This window comes from Citrus clementina, unplaced genomic scaffold (genome assembly GCF_000493195.1).
Source record: "Citrus clementina cultivar Clemenules unplaced genomic scaffold, Citrus_clementina_v1.0 scaffold_2, whole genome shotgun sequence".
NCBI lineage: Eukaryota > Viridiplantae > Streptophyta > Magnoliopsida > Sapindales > Rutaceae > Citrus > Citrus x clementina.
This window is the reverse complement of record NW_006262688.1, coordinates 5,581,238-5,596,027: the sequence shown is the minus strand read 5'-3', so window position 1 is coordinate 5,596,027 and position 14,790 is coordinate 5,581,238. Positions and strand designations below refer to the sequence as shown.

General features: G+C 32.6%; 1 protein-coding gene across 1 annotated transcript; it reads left to right on the top strand.

Annotated features, from left to right (window-relative positions):
- The first annotated feature begins 8,750 nt into the window (after window positions 1–8,750).
- LOC18052053 (linoleate 13S-lipoxygenase 2-1, chloroplastic) lies at window positions 8,751–13,072 on the top strand. Its single transcript, XM_006445906.2, has 9 exons — window positions 8,751–9,178; window positions 9,493–9,767; window positions 9,850–10,075; window positions 10,333–10,650; window positions 10,729–10,814; window positions 10,967–11,077; window positions 11,209–11,513; window positions 11,602–11,868; window positions 12,156–13,072. Exons 1-9 carry the CDS (start codon window positions 8,848–8,850, stop codon window positions 12,913–12,915), a joined length of 2,679 nt encoding a protein of 892 aa, XP_006445969.1. The 5' UTR covers window positions 8,751–8,847; the 3' UTR covers window positions 12,916–13,072.
- Window positions 13,073–14,790: the final 1,718 nt, after the last annotated feature.

The following is a 14,790-nucleotide window of genomic DNA, read 5'->3' as shown; positions in this document are numbered from 1 at the left end:
TCCTAAAGTCAAGTAATCCTTAAAAAAAAAAAAGATGTTCCAACACATACACAAAGAAGATGTTTCAATATAAAGAGAATAGTTAGGTTTTTAATCTTTATAACTTTAAATATTAGTTGTAGTTCAAAGGAAGATGAAAAAGATTGCGGACCATGTAGGCATTTCAATTGGATTGACAAGCCAACAATGGTTACTAAAGTTTAGAAGCTATCAATGTATAATTTAGAGTGATGATACAGTCACAAATTCTTGTACAAACTGATTTGTCATAAACTCATTGGTTGAATAAAAATACAATATAATAAAAACAAATCATGTGAACCAATAGATATTTAATCCCACCAATTAAATCATGTCACATCAGTTTGTACAAAAAAAAAATTTGTACAAAAGTTTATAGTTATATTCTTACTCTATAATTTATCAATAAGTGAATAATTATGTATAAAGCATCAAAGTTAATAATCTATTTGGTGAAAATCACAAATAAAAGGGGAAGGGAAGTTAGACATTTTGTTGTAGATAAACTATAGTCACTTTTAAGGCTATTGGAAATTGTTTGAGACACCCAATTATGAAATACGGCTTCATAATTTTGTTTACCATTTTTGAGGCTCAGCAAAGAGATGACAAGTCGTTTGCAAGTTAAATACATGAATGACATATCGTTTGATAATAAAATGATAAACGTCTCGTCGTTAAATCAATGCATCGTTGCATACTGGTTATGCTTGTCAGTTCCAGAATTGGAGGATAAAAATAAACTAGCGATTTGTTATATTGGCGAACGTGATGTCATTACTTTATGAAGGGTAAATGACGCGTCATCCATTTGATGCGTCGGCACACACCTTTATGGTTGTCGATTCCGAAAATTGATTTATATGTCATGCCGTCTCCATTTCTTGTAGGTGGATGTCATGTTATTTGCTTATATAATGATAAACGACGCATCATTTGAATGATACGTCGACTCACTCGTCATGCTTGTTGATTTCGATAAATTTAAGTATAATTTACAATAATTAATTTGCTGATTATTTAGTTAATAGATTAAATTACATTAAAGCTTACTTTTTACACATGTCGGTTTCAAAAATTGATTTGGATCTCATGTCGTCTCCATTTCTTGCAAGTGGATGTCACATCGTTTGCTTATATAATGATAAACGACGCTCGAATAATTTGTCCAGTCACGCTCTTCATGCTTGTCAGTTTCGATAAATTTAAGTATAATTTATAATAATTAATTTGTTACTTATTTAGTTAATAGATTAGATTACATTAAAGCTTAGCTTTTTTTAATTTTATTTTATAATGAATATTGAAACCACAATACCAAAGGGTAAAATTGTCCAAATATAATTTTTGTCAACACATCCTTAATTTTTCCTTATATTATGAACAAATGTTAATTCTCCCTCCACCCTATTTGTTATTTTTTTTTTTTGAATCATGAGGTAGTCCTGAGTGGGCCCTAACTGTGGGAGGCACATTTAAGCCCGTACCACAACTCAGACTAATCTCCCTATTTGTTATTTTTTGTTATGCTTTAAATTGTAAAGTATAACTGATCCTTATTATTACTCTTCTTCGTCACCTCTAGCAGGTTTCGATATGGGGAGTATCGGAGTTTTAATGAATAAGAAAACTATTGGCATAAGAATATTATTAATTTCAGCAACGAAGAGATCAATATTGAATCAATACGGCCTAAGCGATTATCACATCAAATTAATGAAACTTCGGGCTTCCTCCAATTTGATGTTTTCTATTGTTGAAGATTAGGTTTTTTTTTTTTTTTTGTATTTGACAATTTTGAGATAGAGAGATGGGATTTCATCGAATTTTAAAAAGTAAGGGACAAAAATACACGTTTTGTGAGTAGTTAAATAAACAATTAATTAGAAATAAACTATGATCATCAAAAGTTTAGATGGTGATCATATCAAGAGAAGATTTGAGCCCGATTTAAATTACTTTTTTTTTGTGAGTTTCATTTGAAAAGGTGATCATACTCTTTAGGATCAATATAATATTGGTTACTATGATCATCAATAGATATATAAAAAGAGAGAAAAATTTTCAGGTGCAAATGCCTTATTATAGACTCTTAATTAATGCATATATATGGTTTAATAGAGTTCGTATTTAATTTACTATAAAATCATGTGATTTAATAGCGTGTCTGTACTGATTTTATGAAATTATATGGCGTAATAACGTGTCTGCATAAAAAAAAAAATGAGGGTGCCCGCATGAGAGAAGGTATATATATATATATAACACTTCATTTTATTATCTTTAAACTCAATTGATGCATATTGTTTGTTATCTTTAAACTCAATTGATGTGTATTGTCGTGTTACAATTAAATATTTCAAAAGTGCCTCACTATTTTTGGCTTCTTCTTAATCACCATTTCAGCCTCAATTCATCATTCTTAATTCTGTCTCTTTTTTTTTTCGGGTGTATTAAACCATCTGGTATCCGAAGACCACATTAGGCCTAGACTAATCCAGATTCGAGCCGGGTAGGACCACTAGGGCGGCAAAGCTCTCCCAACAAGTATTTAACGCAACTGCATTCCCAAACCTCGAACTGATGACCTTGGTTAATTCTGTCTCTTTTATTCTCTTTCTACGAACTAGAAAAGCTATGGTTTCCATATCAAGAACAAAAAAACTGGGATTTCCCATATCTGTGGTGAATTTTAATTCTTTTCCTCTTAACAATTATTGTAAGTTTAAAACAAAACTAGTGAAGCTTAGTAATTTCCTCTTAAACAATAATGTGGACTCTTTACTCACGTTTTATCTATTTAGAAAATAGGCCCTAAATCCTGAATAATTAGTGTCAATAGATACTCTTTGAGAATTTATTTAATGATCAGATGAAGATGTATATGGATGTCGCATTTAAATTTTGCTTCGTTAATCAATTCTTCCTCCAACCTAGTTGTTATTTTTTTTTTCATGTTTTTGAAATTTGAAAGTATAACTGATCCTTGACTCCTTGTTAATGCTCTTCATCCTTTTTGACGCTCTTCTTGTTTTATTATTATTGAGATTGAGCTTTTCAAGTTCGACAAATTGAAATCAAAAGCTCGATTTTTGCGTGCCATGCTCAATTTATTATACGCATAGATGATCATTTTGAATGTCCTAAGTTGATTTTACTTTAACTAAGTACAATTGAGCATAGCAGGAATCATAAAAATGGTCTTGAATGTTAATTTAATTATGGAGATCATATCGATCATATCATATTTTGTCACATTACTTCTATTAAAAATTTTGATATTGTATTGTTATTTATACTAAGTCCCTCAAAAGTTTAAATTAATGAGTTTGCCATTGGAGCTGACACTACCTAGAAACGGGGAGCAGCATTTTCCGAGTTAAAAAAAGAAAAATCAACTCTAACCAGGAAAATTGAGCTGAAACGTTCGTATATAGCTCAATCCAAATCTTAAGCGGGACGAGATTAACCAAAGAGAATTCAACTTATACCTCCCATCTTCAAATAAATAGAGAGGTTATGCAAATATATACGTTACATATATATATATAAATTCTCAAGTCTGGACACTTCATTTTTATTTTTTTTTCACATAAACATGCTATTAAGATATATAATTTAATAGAGTCAGTATTTAATATATGGTTTAAGAGCGTATTTATGCTAACTCTATTAAATCATACGGCTTAATAATGTGTCTGAAAAAAATTATATGATTTAACAATATATTTTAACTAACTCTATTAAATTATATGACTTAATAATATATCGGCATAAAAAAAAAGTTACAAATAAAGGATCACGTGTGTGTATATATAAAAGAGATTAATTGTCCTCTACACGCGTTTCACATGTATCGTTGTCATTAATTATTTATCGTTTCTATTGCAGAATGGACAAAGGGTTGAGGGACCACGTACGCATGTAGGGGACGATTAGGGATGGCAAACACACCCGGACCCGGATCGGACCCGGATGAGCCCGGATGATCCGGACCGGGTTTAACCTGCACCGGATTTACGAAATATCCGGATCCGGATGTATTTTTCTTAACCCGGATGAATCCGGGTCCGATTCCGAGTTTACCTAAACCCGGATGTCCAGAACCTGGACCCGCATTTTAATGTTTTTAATTATTTAAATAAATAATTTTTAATTATTAGTTATAAATATAAGAGCAAAAAGTAAGTGAAAAAACAAAAGCAGCCCTAAAAATCTAAGCCTCACGGGCTCAAACCAGCCGCATCTTTCATCTTCCTCATCCCCTATCATCAAGGCAGCCACCTCCTCTAACCACACCAGCTTTGCAATCTCTAGATGTCTGAAACTTCTCTGCTTCATCGTCTCTCTTCTCTACTCTAGTTGTTGGTTCGGTAATGGCAGGAGGTACTGTGGTAATTGAGGCTTTGTGGGTCACTTAAGAATGAGAAATTCTTCTTCTGTTTGTTATGAATGCTTTTGTGACTTGTTTTCTTTACTGTTTTAAAAATGTTGCTTAGTTACTTGAACTACAGTATGATTGTTGATTTAATGGAGTGGTCTTTGCATTTTATTTGTTTTTACCAAGATGTAACGTGCTGAAGATATTGATTTTGGGGAAAAAATTCAGGTTTAGAACCCGCAATCCGGAAATCAGGAATATTTCGAGTTTAACCCGGATCGGACCCGGATTAAAAAAATACGGGTTTTATTCGGGTCCGGTATAATGAATTGGTAGTCCGGGTCCGGAACCGGAAAGGCCAAACCCGGACCCGAACCCGAATTTTGCCATCCCTAAGGACGATTACACGTATGTGAAAACACAGGAGCTTGCTCTATTAATTTTACTAGTCCATATGGTCCATATGTTGTATGTTGATGCGTGACACACGTGATGGAGTTGTCCTTTCTTCGAAGACTTTAACAAATAAAACTAAACAAAGTGGACGAATTTCTTTAATCAGTTATGTGATGAGGGCCATTAGCCATTTGGCCTTACACCCACTTTTTGGCATCAATTGGCGCCCTTACATGTCGGTGTTCAGACTTCTATTCCTCTCTGATTATAGGTAGACGCATATATATATTTTTTTTCTTATAAAAGTGTGGGTAGAATAAATATATTAATAAATATTATTAGAGACATATATATTTTAACGTAGGAATTTAATTTAGATTGTGCTATGATAAAATTGATCAACGTTAATTAGTCTTATTAAATTCCTAATTGTGACTAGTAGATCTCTTTGATTGTGGCAATATATCATTTTAAAAAAAATTCTAAATAATGCATGTTTCGAAATTTGAAGCTAAGGTTTAGCTTCAGTGATAAGGAATGACTTTCTTAGGACTCAAGTTTCAGGTTTGAGTTTCAATACACGTGTGAGTTAAGCATAAGAAAATACTACCAATTAAGGTTGGAATTATTCTCATGATTTATTTGATAGTGGTTTATTTTTAGGAACATATTTTTTTTCTTTTCTTTTTTCTTTTTTTCCGACACGAGATACAAATTTGATTGCTTGATTATTTGTAGTGTAGCTAAAAAAATAAAAAATAAAAGGTCCAGCTATTTCGTCTTCAGGGTAACTATCCCCGTTTTGTCTTGTTGTAAATCGGTTGTCAGATTTAAAACATTTTCATTTTTTTTTTTATTTTCTCTCCGAAATGGGATAGAAATGTGATGGGTTGATTCTTGGTAGTGTAGCAAAAAAAAAAGGAAGGTCCAGCTGTGTGTTCTTTGGGGTAACTAACCCCATTTTGTCTTTTGTGAATCGGTCATTAGATTTAAAGCGTTTGACTCCACGACTATATGTTTCCAAATTTAAAAAAAAAAAAATAATAATAACTACGATTATACTATTTGTCCGTAGTTACTGACTTAAACATTTTCTGCTAGGGATATGCCAAAAATGGATGAATTCTGAACAGGTTGATATGGACTGAACAGAGAAGAGTATTCGATCCATCTTTTTAAGTACACATTTGAAATCAGTAAGCCCAACAGGTTGATGTACTTTAAAAATTTCTATTACTTTGAACTTCAGACAGGCGCATTCATTTGTACATCCTCATCGTTTATAATATTAGTCTGGAGGTGGACATCCCTTATGAGTTCATACTCTTATGGCGTGATAACTCAATCCCAATGCCTGATTAGCTTCCATACCAGTATATCCACCACATCTCGACATAATTGCCGGGTCAATATCATCATGGAACTCTTGGGCTCTAATGAGAGCTAAATTTCAAACCCTAGCCTTCAAATAATTATAGAGAATGAGCCAAAAGATTTGATGTGCTAGTTAGCTGTAATATTACATGCTCTTCCAACATGAAAATGAAGCTTGGGAAAACACTTTCGGAACTCTGAATTCACCCAAATAATATCAAGACAAACTCTAAGTTATATTTCATGTACCTCACATCATACACTATTCATATAAATGGATGTAAGGTACATAAAATATAACTTAAGGGATCCCAATATCAATTAACTTAGCCAAAAACGTTTATGTGAGTCGTTCTACAGTTACAAGATGGTAACCTATTTATTCCACAAACGTGGTGGTTCATGCATCGTGTTACTCGTGTACAGAGAAAACAAGTAGTGGGACCTGTCCTCCGCAAAGACTTTTATCGTCCTCTGCAAAGACTTCAATTCATGATCAATTAAATGGCACTGCTCAACTACTGACTACTCATTGATGGACACGTGAGCTGGAACCATCTAAGCCTAAATTTATCGGTCCATAATAAATGTATAGGTATGTGATACACGTGAATTTATTGGATTCAATACTTTCTTAAACAATAAAAACATACGTCTCGATTTATAATAGGGAAAAAAAAAACACTTGTACCTCTAAAATTTAAGAAAATAGTCTTGTAAATTTTTAGAAATAAAGACCCTATTTTGACTATAATATTTTTTGGTTATATTAACTCAAAAAAATTGAGTCCAATATTTTATAATAAATAAAAATATAATATTTAAATAAATTTAACAATGCATATATTTTAAAATAATTTTAATATTTTAAAAAATGTTTTAATACTTTACAACCTTATATTATATTAGACTAAATTTTATAATAAATAAAAATATAATATTAAAATAAATAAAAAATGATTTTCAATATTATATAAAATGATTTTGCTATTATTAATATATGAGATATATTTTATTAATTGCAGAATCTATTTAAACCAAAGATTCATTTACATTTTTTTTATAATAAATACATATATATTATTAAAATAAATAGAATAATTTAGATTTTAAAATTTATTTAATATATTAAAAAATATTCTAATATTATTAGTTTGCCACAAAAATTAAACTATCTAAATTATATTTGTATCTATTAAAAATTTTTAAAGTCAATTTCTTTAGTTACTATCTACAAAGGCTATTATAGTCCAAAGGATTTTTGTTGTCCCTTATTGAAAACTTGGGGTCTGCATGGCTATTTTTTCAAATCTTGGGGATGTAGGTGGTCTTTGCCCTTTGTAATGAGATAACTTCATTTTCCTAAATTAACTCAAATAGGAAACCAAATCATAATTGAAAAAAAATGGAAAACTAAAACGTATACCTAATCTAATTTTTCTTAATAATTAACGTTTCCTTTTAATTTTAGAAAAACCTAATATAGGTCTAATTAAAAGGGAAAATATGAAAGAGATATAAAACTAGAATTTTAGGCACATATTTAGTTTGATTGACTACCATATTAATATGGGACGCATTTTAATATATTAAAAAGCAGATAAACTCCAAAATTAACCTTCTAATTAATTCTGTACTACAATAGTACAAAAGAAAAATAGAATGAGGTGTTGAGGATATTATCTATATTGGTTGAGAATTGTTATTGTGCCAATAATGTAAGTTTGAGGCAATTCTCTGCTCTTGAGCTAGTATTTGTGTATGACTCAGGCACATGAGTTTTTATATCAAGCCAAATCCATGCAGCTCTCACTAGTTTTCCACGTGACAATGATAAGCCAAAAAACCTACTTACATAATGATGGGAATAGAATGTTTGCAGACTCCATATCAATACATTATAACAAAATATATATTCCTAAGAGATGTGATGAAGAAACCATATAAAATCTGCTCAAGACAGAAGAACTTTTCAGAAATAATTTTAATATTTTTATCCAGAAATAGAGTTAAAGTGAAAGAGTATAATTGAGCAGCCTAAAGGGAAAGAAAAGTAAACAGTACACAAAGCCAAATTTGGAACTCCTCGCAAATTGAAAATAGGTTCAAGATACCTAAAGTAATCAGTTCTAATTATTAGACTTTTTGTATGCACTCATATATCGAGCAAGTAGTGTAAAATCAAGAATTTTATAGAAGAAAATAACAAGATTAATTAATATATTTCCAAATTTCCATAAGCGAAAGGTTTGAATCAATTATTAGATTTTTCGTGTGGCTTCATATCTACTATCAGGAGAAATTTTAGAATACCTCTGATATATTACAACTAATTAATGCATACATGATATGTGTAATTGAATTTAATATAACCATCATATGTATGATAATTTTTTAAAATAAATGCATACATGTAACATCATTATTTACTTATGACTGACATAGTATTCTAAAATTTCTCATACTATCAGTAAAGTCAAGAAATGAATAGCAGAAAAGACGAAATTAATTAATACTGCCAAATACAGTTTTTCTCATTTATGCCTCAAAATTTCTATATAAAGGGGGGATCGGTCTCCCAAGTCTCTCACAGCTAGCCTATAATTAAGTCAATCTTTCTTTAGCAACATCTCAAGCATATCCTTTTAGTCAGAAAACCCAAAAAAAAAAAAAAAATGCTGAAACCACAAGTTCATCGGTACTCTACCCCTACCACAGTCCTATTTCCATTCTCCAAGCCATTTCTGCATGGAAATTGCCATGTTTTTCGTCAAGTTCAGCCAAGTCCTTCACTTAAAATAGGATCCAAAGTTCGTGTTAGTTGTCACTCAAAAAGACACAATGTTAGTAGTAAAAATATCGAAGCTATAGCAACTTCTACTGAAAAATCCGTCAGCGTAATTAATGCTGTAGTCACTGTGAAAGCATCATGGAAAGATGATTATGAAGATTATTTTCTAGGCAGAACACTCCGCTTGGAGCTTGTTAGCGCCGACCTTGATCACAGTAAGTACTGCAAAACATTTTATGAAGCCATTTTTTTAAGGGCAAAAATAAAAAAACCATGCGGAGAGCTACTGAAGCGGTAACTTAATGTAATACGGTCAGTTTGGGTAACTTGTATTTTATGTTCTTTGAAAGCTTAGTACGACTATTATTATGACCTTACTGCTAACCTTCAACTTTTGGAATCTGAGAAATGAACTTTTCCTTTTTCACATTTTTACCCCTCTCCCTCCATGTTCTGAAAAATTTCAAGAATGTTCTGGAAGAATGAAAACTGTTTTTGATCGTTTTGTTCTTTCCCACATTTTTTTCAGCTACGGGATCAGAGAAATCAACCATCTATGCTCATGCACGCAAAGCAGGCAAAGATAAGCATGGAAATGAACTATATGAATCAACATTCAACGTTCCATCGGATTTTGGAGAAGTTGGTGCAATGTCTGTGGAAAATGAGCACCACGTTGAGATCTATTTGATGAATATTGTTCTTGATGGTTTCTCAAATGGTGATCCTGTGAACATAACATGTAATTCATGGATTCAACCGAAGAACAAAAACGAACTAAAGAGAATTTTCTTTGCTAACAAGGTTAGTCCCATATGATTTTGTTATTATGATTTGTTTGTACTGCATTAGTTTTGTTCAATACAAACATTTTTTTCCCCGTCAGTCGTACTTGCCATCACAAACACCGGATGGATTGAAGAGGTTTAGAATTGAAGAGCTTTATCATTTGCGAGGCAATGGACAAGGAGTACGTCAACCATCTGACAGAATATATGATTATGATGTCTATAATGATCTCGGAAATCCTGACAAAAGACGACCGGTGCTTGGTGGCAAAAAATTTCCTTATCCCAGACGCTGCAGAACTGGACGTCCACATTATGAATCTGGTACAGTATGATATGTTGTTCCTTCATCAATTTTTAGTTTAAAAAATAAACATAAAGATAATGTACCATTGTCATGTGATTTTATTGATGAAGCACATTACAGATGTTATGTTAGACTTCTTTAGAACATACTTAGATGACATTTAACCTCCGAAACAGTTAATTCAGTTGGGAGATTTGACAAATATTATATATTTCGTTTGTTGAAAGATTTTGATTTTTCCTGATTCTTGACGATTTTGTAATATTAATGGCAGATCCTTTGAAGGAGAAAAGAGATAAATATATTTATGTGCCAAGAGATGAAACGTTTTCGGATGTAAAGCAGGAAGCATTTGATAATATGAAAGACTATAAATCAATGTGTCATGCTGCGTTACCATACATCGAAAAATTCTTCGATGGTGATAAAAAATTTGAATACTTCACAGAGATAGACGAACTCTTCAATGAAGATGGATTTAGTTTGCCTGAAGCAGAACCAGGTTTCTTAAACTCACTTGCCAGGTTTGCTAAGACACTTAAAGAAATGGGCGAAGAAGTATTCCAGTTCGATGCTCCTGAGGCAATGCTGAGTAAGCATCTCTTCTTAATTTCTCACACAGGAATTTGATGCCCGAACCCAGAATCATTATGTATTTTGTCATTTTCAGGAGACAAATTCTTTTGGTTTAGGGATGAGGAATTTGCTAGGCAAACACTAGCTGGTCTCAACCCATGCAGCATACAGTTGATTACGGTATTATATATTGAGATTTTCCGCCGTTAATATTAATAGTGGACAATTAATTATCCGATCGGTTAAACTACTAAGTCAAGCTGTTTAATGAATATTGTATCAGAAAAATGATTCGGTATATTGGAGAATAAAAATGACATAAATTCATGCAGGAATGGCCTTTGAAAAGCTCTCTCGATCCTAAAATCTACGGTCCACAAGAATCAGCAATCACCAAAGATATCATTGAAAAAGAACTTGGAGAAATGATTTCTGTTGAAGAGGTATCGACACTGATTATACACCCAATTTTATGTTTATATCAATCACTAAGAAAAATCATCTATGTTCAATAATTAAATATGAGTTTCACTTCGATTAATTAATTTGTAAGTTAAACTTTGATTTTATGCAGGCTATAGAACAAAAGAAGTTGTTCATGTTAGATTACCATGACCTATTTCTGCCCTATGTAGAAAAAGTGAGGAAGCTCGAACCCACGACCTTGTATGGGTCCCGCACTGTATTCTTCTTAACTCCAGATAACACGTTGAGACCACTAGCCATTGAGTTAACTCGGCCTCCAATGGACGACAAGCCACATTGGAGAAAAGTGTATACACCGGGTTCTTGGAATTCAACTAAGACCTGGCTTTGGAGGCTAGCCAAAGCTCATGTTCTTGCTCATGATTCGGGCTATCACCAGCTTGTCAGCCATTGGTATGTGTAATAATTTATCCTAGTTCAGAACTTTTTTTTTCCAATGAGCATGTGATTAATTAATTATTGAACACGATCTCTTTTATAGGTTAAGAAGTCATTGTGTGGTAGAACCTTACATAATTGCTACCAATCGACAACTCAGTGTGATGCATCCAATCTATAGATTGTTGCATCCTCATCTTCGATACACATTGGAGCTCAATGCTATAGGTCGGGATATACTTATTAGTGCTGGTGGAGTCATTGAAAACACATTCTCACCTGGAGAATATTGTATGGAGATGAGTTCTGTTATCTATGATAAGCAATGGCGGTTTGACGAACAAGCACTCCCCAAAGACCTTATGAAGAGGTAATAAAGTCACTTAGGGTCAAAATTTTTATAACATCTTTACTAATTTATCAAAAATATTTTTTAAAAATCATATTTATCAAACATTTTAACATTTATTTAACAACTATAACTATTTATTCACAACAATCATGGCTTACCTCATTACCAAAGCAACTCCAAGTAGTTATTTCAATTGTAAACGGATTTCATTAATTTTTTTTTTTTCTAAATGGTTGTTTAGACACATAGAGATAACACAATCTAAAGAGTAATTTTTTTTTCCTTTTCGGGGTTTGATTACCCAGGGGAATGGCCGTTGAAGATCCAAATGCTCGACACGGCTTAAAGCTAACAATTGACGACTATCCTTTTGCCAAGGACGGTCTCGATCTATGGGGTATCTTAAAACAATGGGTTACCGATTATGTGAATCACTACTATCCTGATCAAAGTCTTGTAGAGTCTGATGATGAACTCCAAGCTTGGTGGACTGAAATTCGAACTGTCGGACACGCTGACAAAAAGGATGAACCTTGGTGGCCTGTCCTGAAAACCCCTCAGAATTTGATTGAAATCTTAACAACTATCATTTGGGTAGCATCTGGTCACCATGCAGCTGTAAACTTTGGCCAATACACATATGCAGCCTACTTCCCCAACAGGCCAACAATTGCAAGAGTAAACATGCCAGATGAAGATCCAACTGAAAAAATTTGGAAAACATTCATTGAAAAACCTGAAGATGCACTTTTGTACACCTTCCCCAATCAGGATCAAGCCATTCTAGTTATAGCTACCCTCGATTTGCTATCGACTCATTCTCCTGATGAGGAGTTCTTAGGGAAAGATAAGGAGCCAGCATGGGGTGAAGATCCAGTCATAAACGCTGCATTCGAGAAGTTTAGTGGCAGGTTGATGGAGCTTGAAGGAATTATTGATGAAAGGAATGGAGATAGCACTTTGGCGAATAGAAATGGAGCTGGGGTTGTTCCATATAATCTCTTGAAGCCATATTGGAAAGATGGAGACAAAGAGAAAGGAGTTCCATACAGCATCTCTATCTAGACTTGCTGAAGTCCGGATCTTGTGCCAAAACTTTCGAATGCATGCATTGGTGTTCGTCAACTTTAGTATGCATTGTATCTTTTTATTTACTTGTAATAAATGGACAACGATCCTCGTTTTAGTATGTTACTTTCATAATTAAATAAAATTACCGCACTCACCAAGGTTCTTAAAAAAAAAAAAAAATTCTCTCTTAGCGTTATTTTTCTATAGGTCATCTGAGTCAAAATTTAGATTTTACCCACACTTATCTTTTAAAAAATATAAAAATAATTTTGGACTCAAAAGGATCACAGAAAAGAAAAAGAAAATTAAAATGATCTCCGAAAAAATGAAAATTACCTACTTGACTTTTATATAAAAAAATTAAATGACCTTTAAGTTGGCCATAAATAGTAGATAGTCCGAAAACAGTATCACTTCAAAACTAAATTGTTTGGCCGCATCAGAAAGTAACACATGAAAGGAAATGAACTGTTCCGAGCTCCATGGAAAAATCTTGCTAATTTCATGTAACAAAACCAAATGATACCTACCATACAGAGATCGTATTGAAAGTCAACAAAATCATCCATACAATTTTTACATTTCCAAACTGTAAATTTATAAAATGAACACTGTCAAATATATTCCAACTTTCAACCAGCGCATACTCCAAAGATTTATCCCCCAATTTGGAGGCTAAAATTAGATGGCTCAAAGATGGAGTAGAGGTTCGAAAATTTTCCCGGCTTACGTTAAGGCTGAAGCTATGAAATCCGGAATCCACGGCATGCAGATTAACGATCTTGGCTCTTGGGTGGATAATGAAGATGTTATAGTGTATCCCATTAATGATCTTGCCGAGGTATGTGTTGAAAAATAAGAAAACCACTTGCATTTTGCTAACAATTGTCAAGGTTAGCCGAAATGTTGGATTCAAATTTAGAGAATTTTTCAAGATTGGCCAAAGAAATACCAAACTCCTTGACATATTTGCATGGGTTAGGTGGAATAGTGTTTGGGTCAGGTGGAATAGTGCAAGCTTGAAGCCTATAAATTGAAGCCATTTCTTCATTCTAAATCATCCCAAAATTGTTAAGCTTATAAGTTTCTAAGCTTTTGAGAGAAGTGAGAGAAGTGTGTCTGAGGAATTTATCTTTCCTGCAAAGTGTGAGAGTACTGGGTATATTTGGGTTTCTGGAAAGTGAGATTCATTACTCAAATATTTGTACTCTATTAATTGTTAAATAAACAATTATTCTTTCTTACCTCCATGGATGTAGATTTAATTAGGGATGGCAAAATCCTCCACGGGTTTGGGGCCCCATGGAGCCCCACCCCAAATGGAGAAAATTTTGAATAATTTTTGGGGAATGGGGTGGGGAGTGGAGGGAAAATAATCCCCAAATTCTTAATGGGGTGGGGTTTGGTTTTGCACTCCCCACCCCAATCCCCATTATATATAAATATGTTTTTAATTCTTATTTAATAATTTTTATTTTATGAATTATAATATCAATTAACATTTTTTTAATTTTTATGCAATATAAATAAGATATGAATGAAAGAAAACTCTACAATATTTTTCAACTATGAAACATTATTATATTTTCTTTTCTCTTTTAAAGTGCTACGCTCTTTAAATATTTTTCACTTTTAATATCATTTTAAGATATTGTTTCAAACTTTTAGATATTTTTTTAAAAGAATTTAAATACTTTACAATATAGTGATGATTTTATTTTAAGTCTCTAATTTTTAACTTACTGAAATCATATATTTATACCTAATATAAAATAGATAAATGGGGAATGGGGTGGGGATGGGGAAAGCATTCCCCACATGGGGATTTCCCCATCCCCACCCCACTAAATTTTATTGGGGAATGGGGTG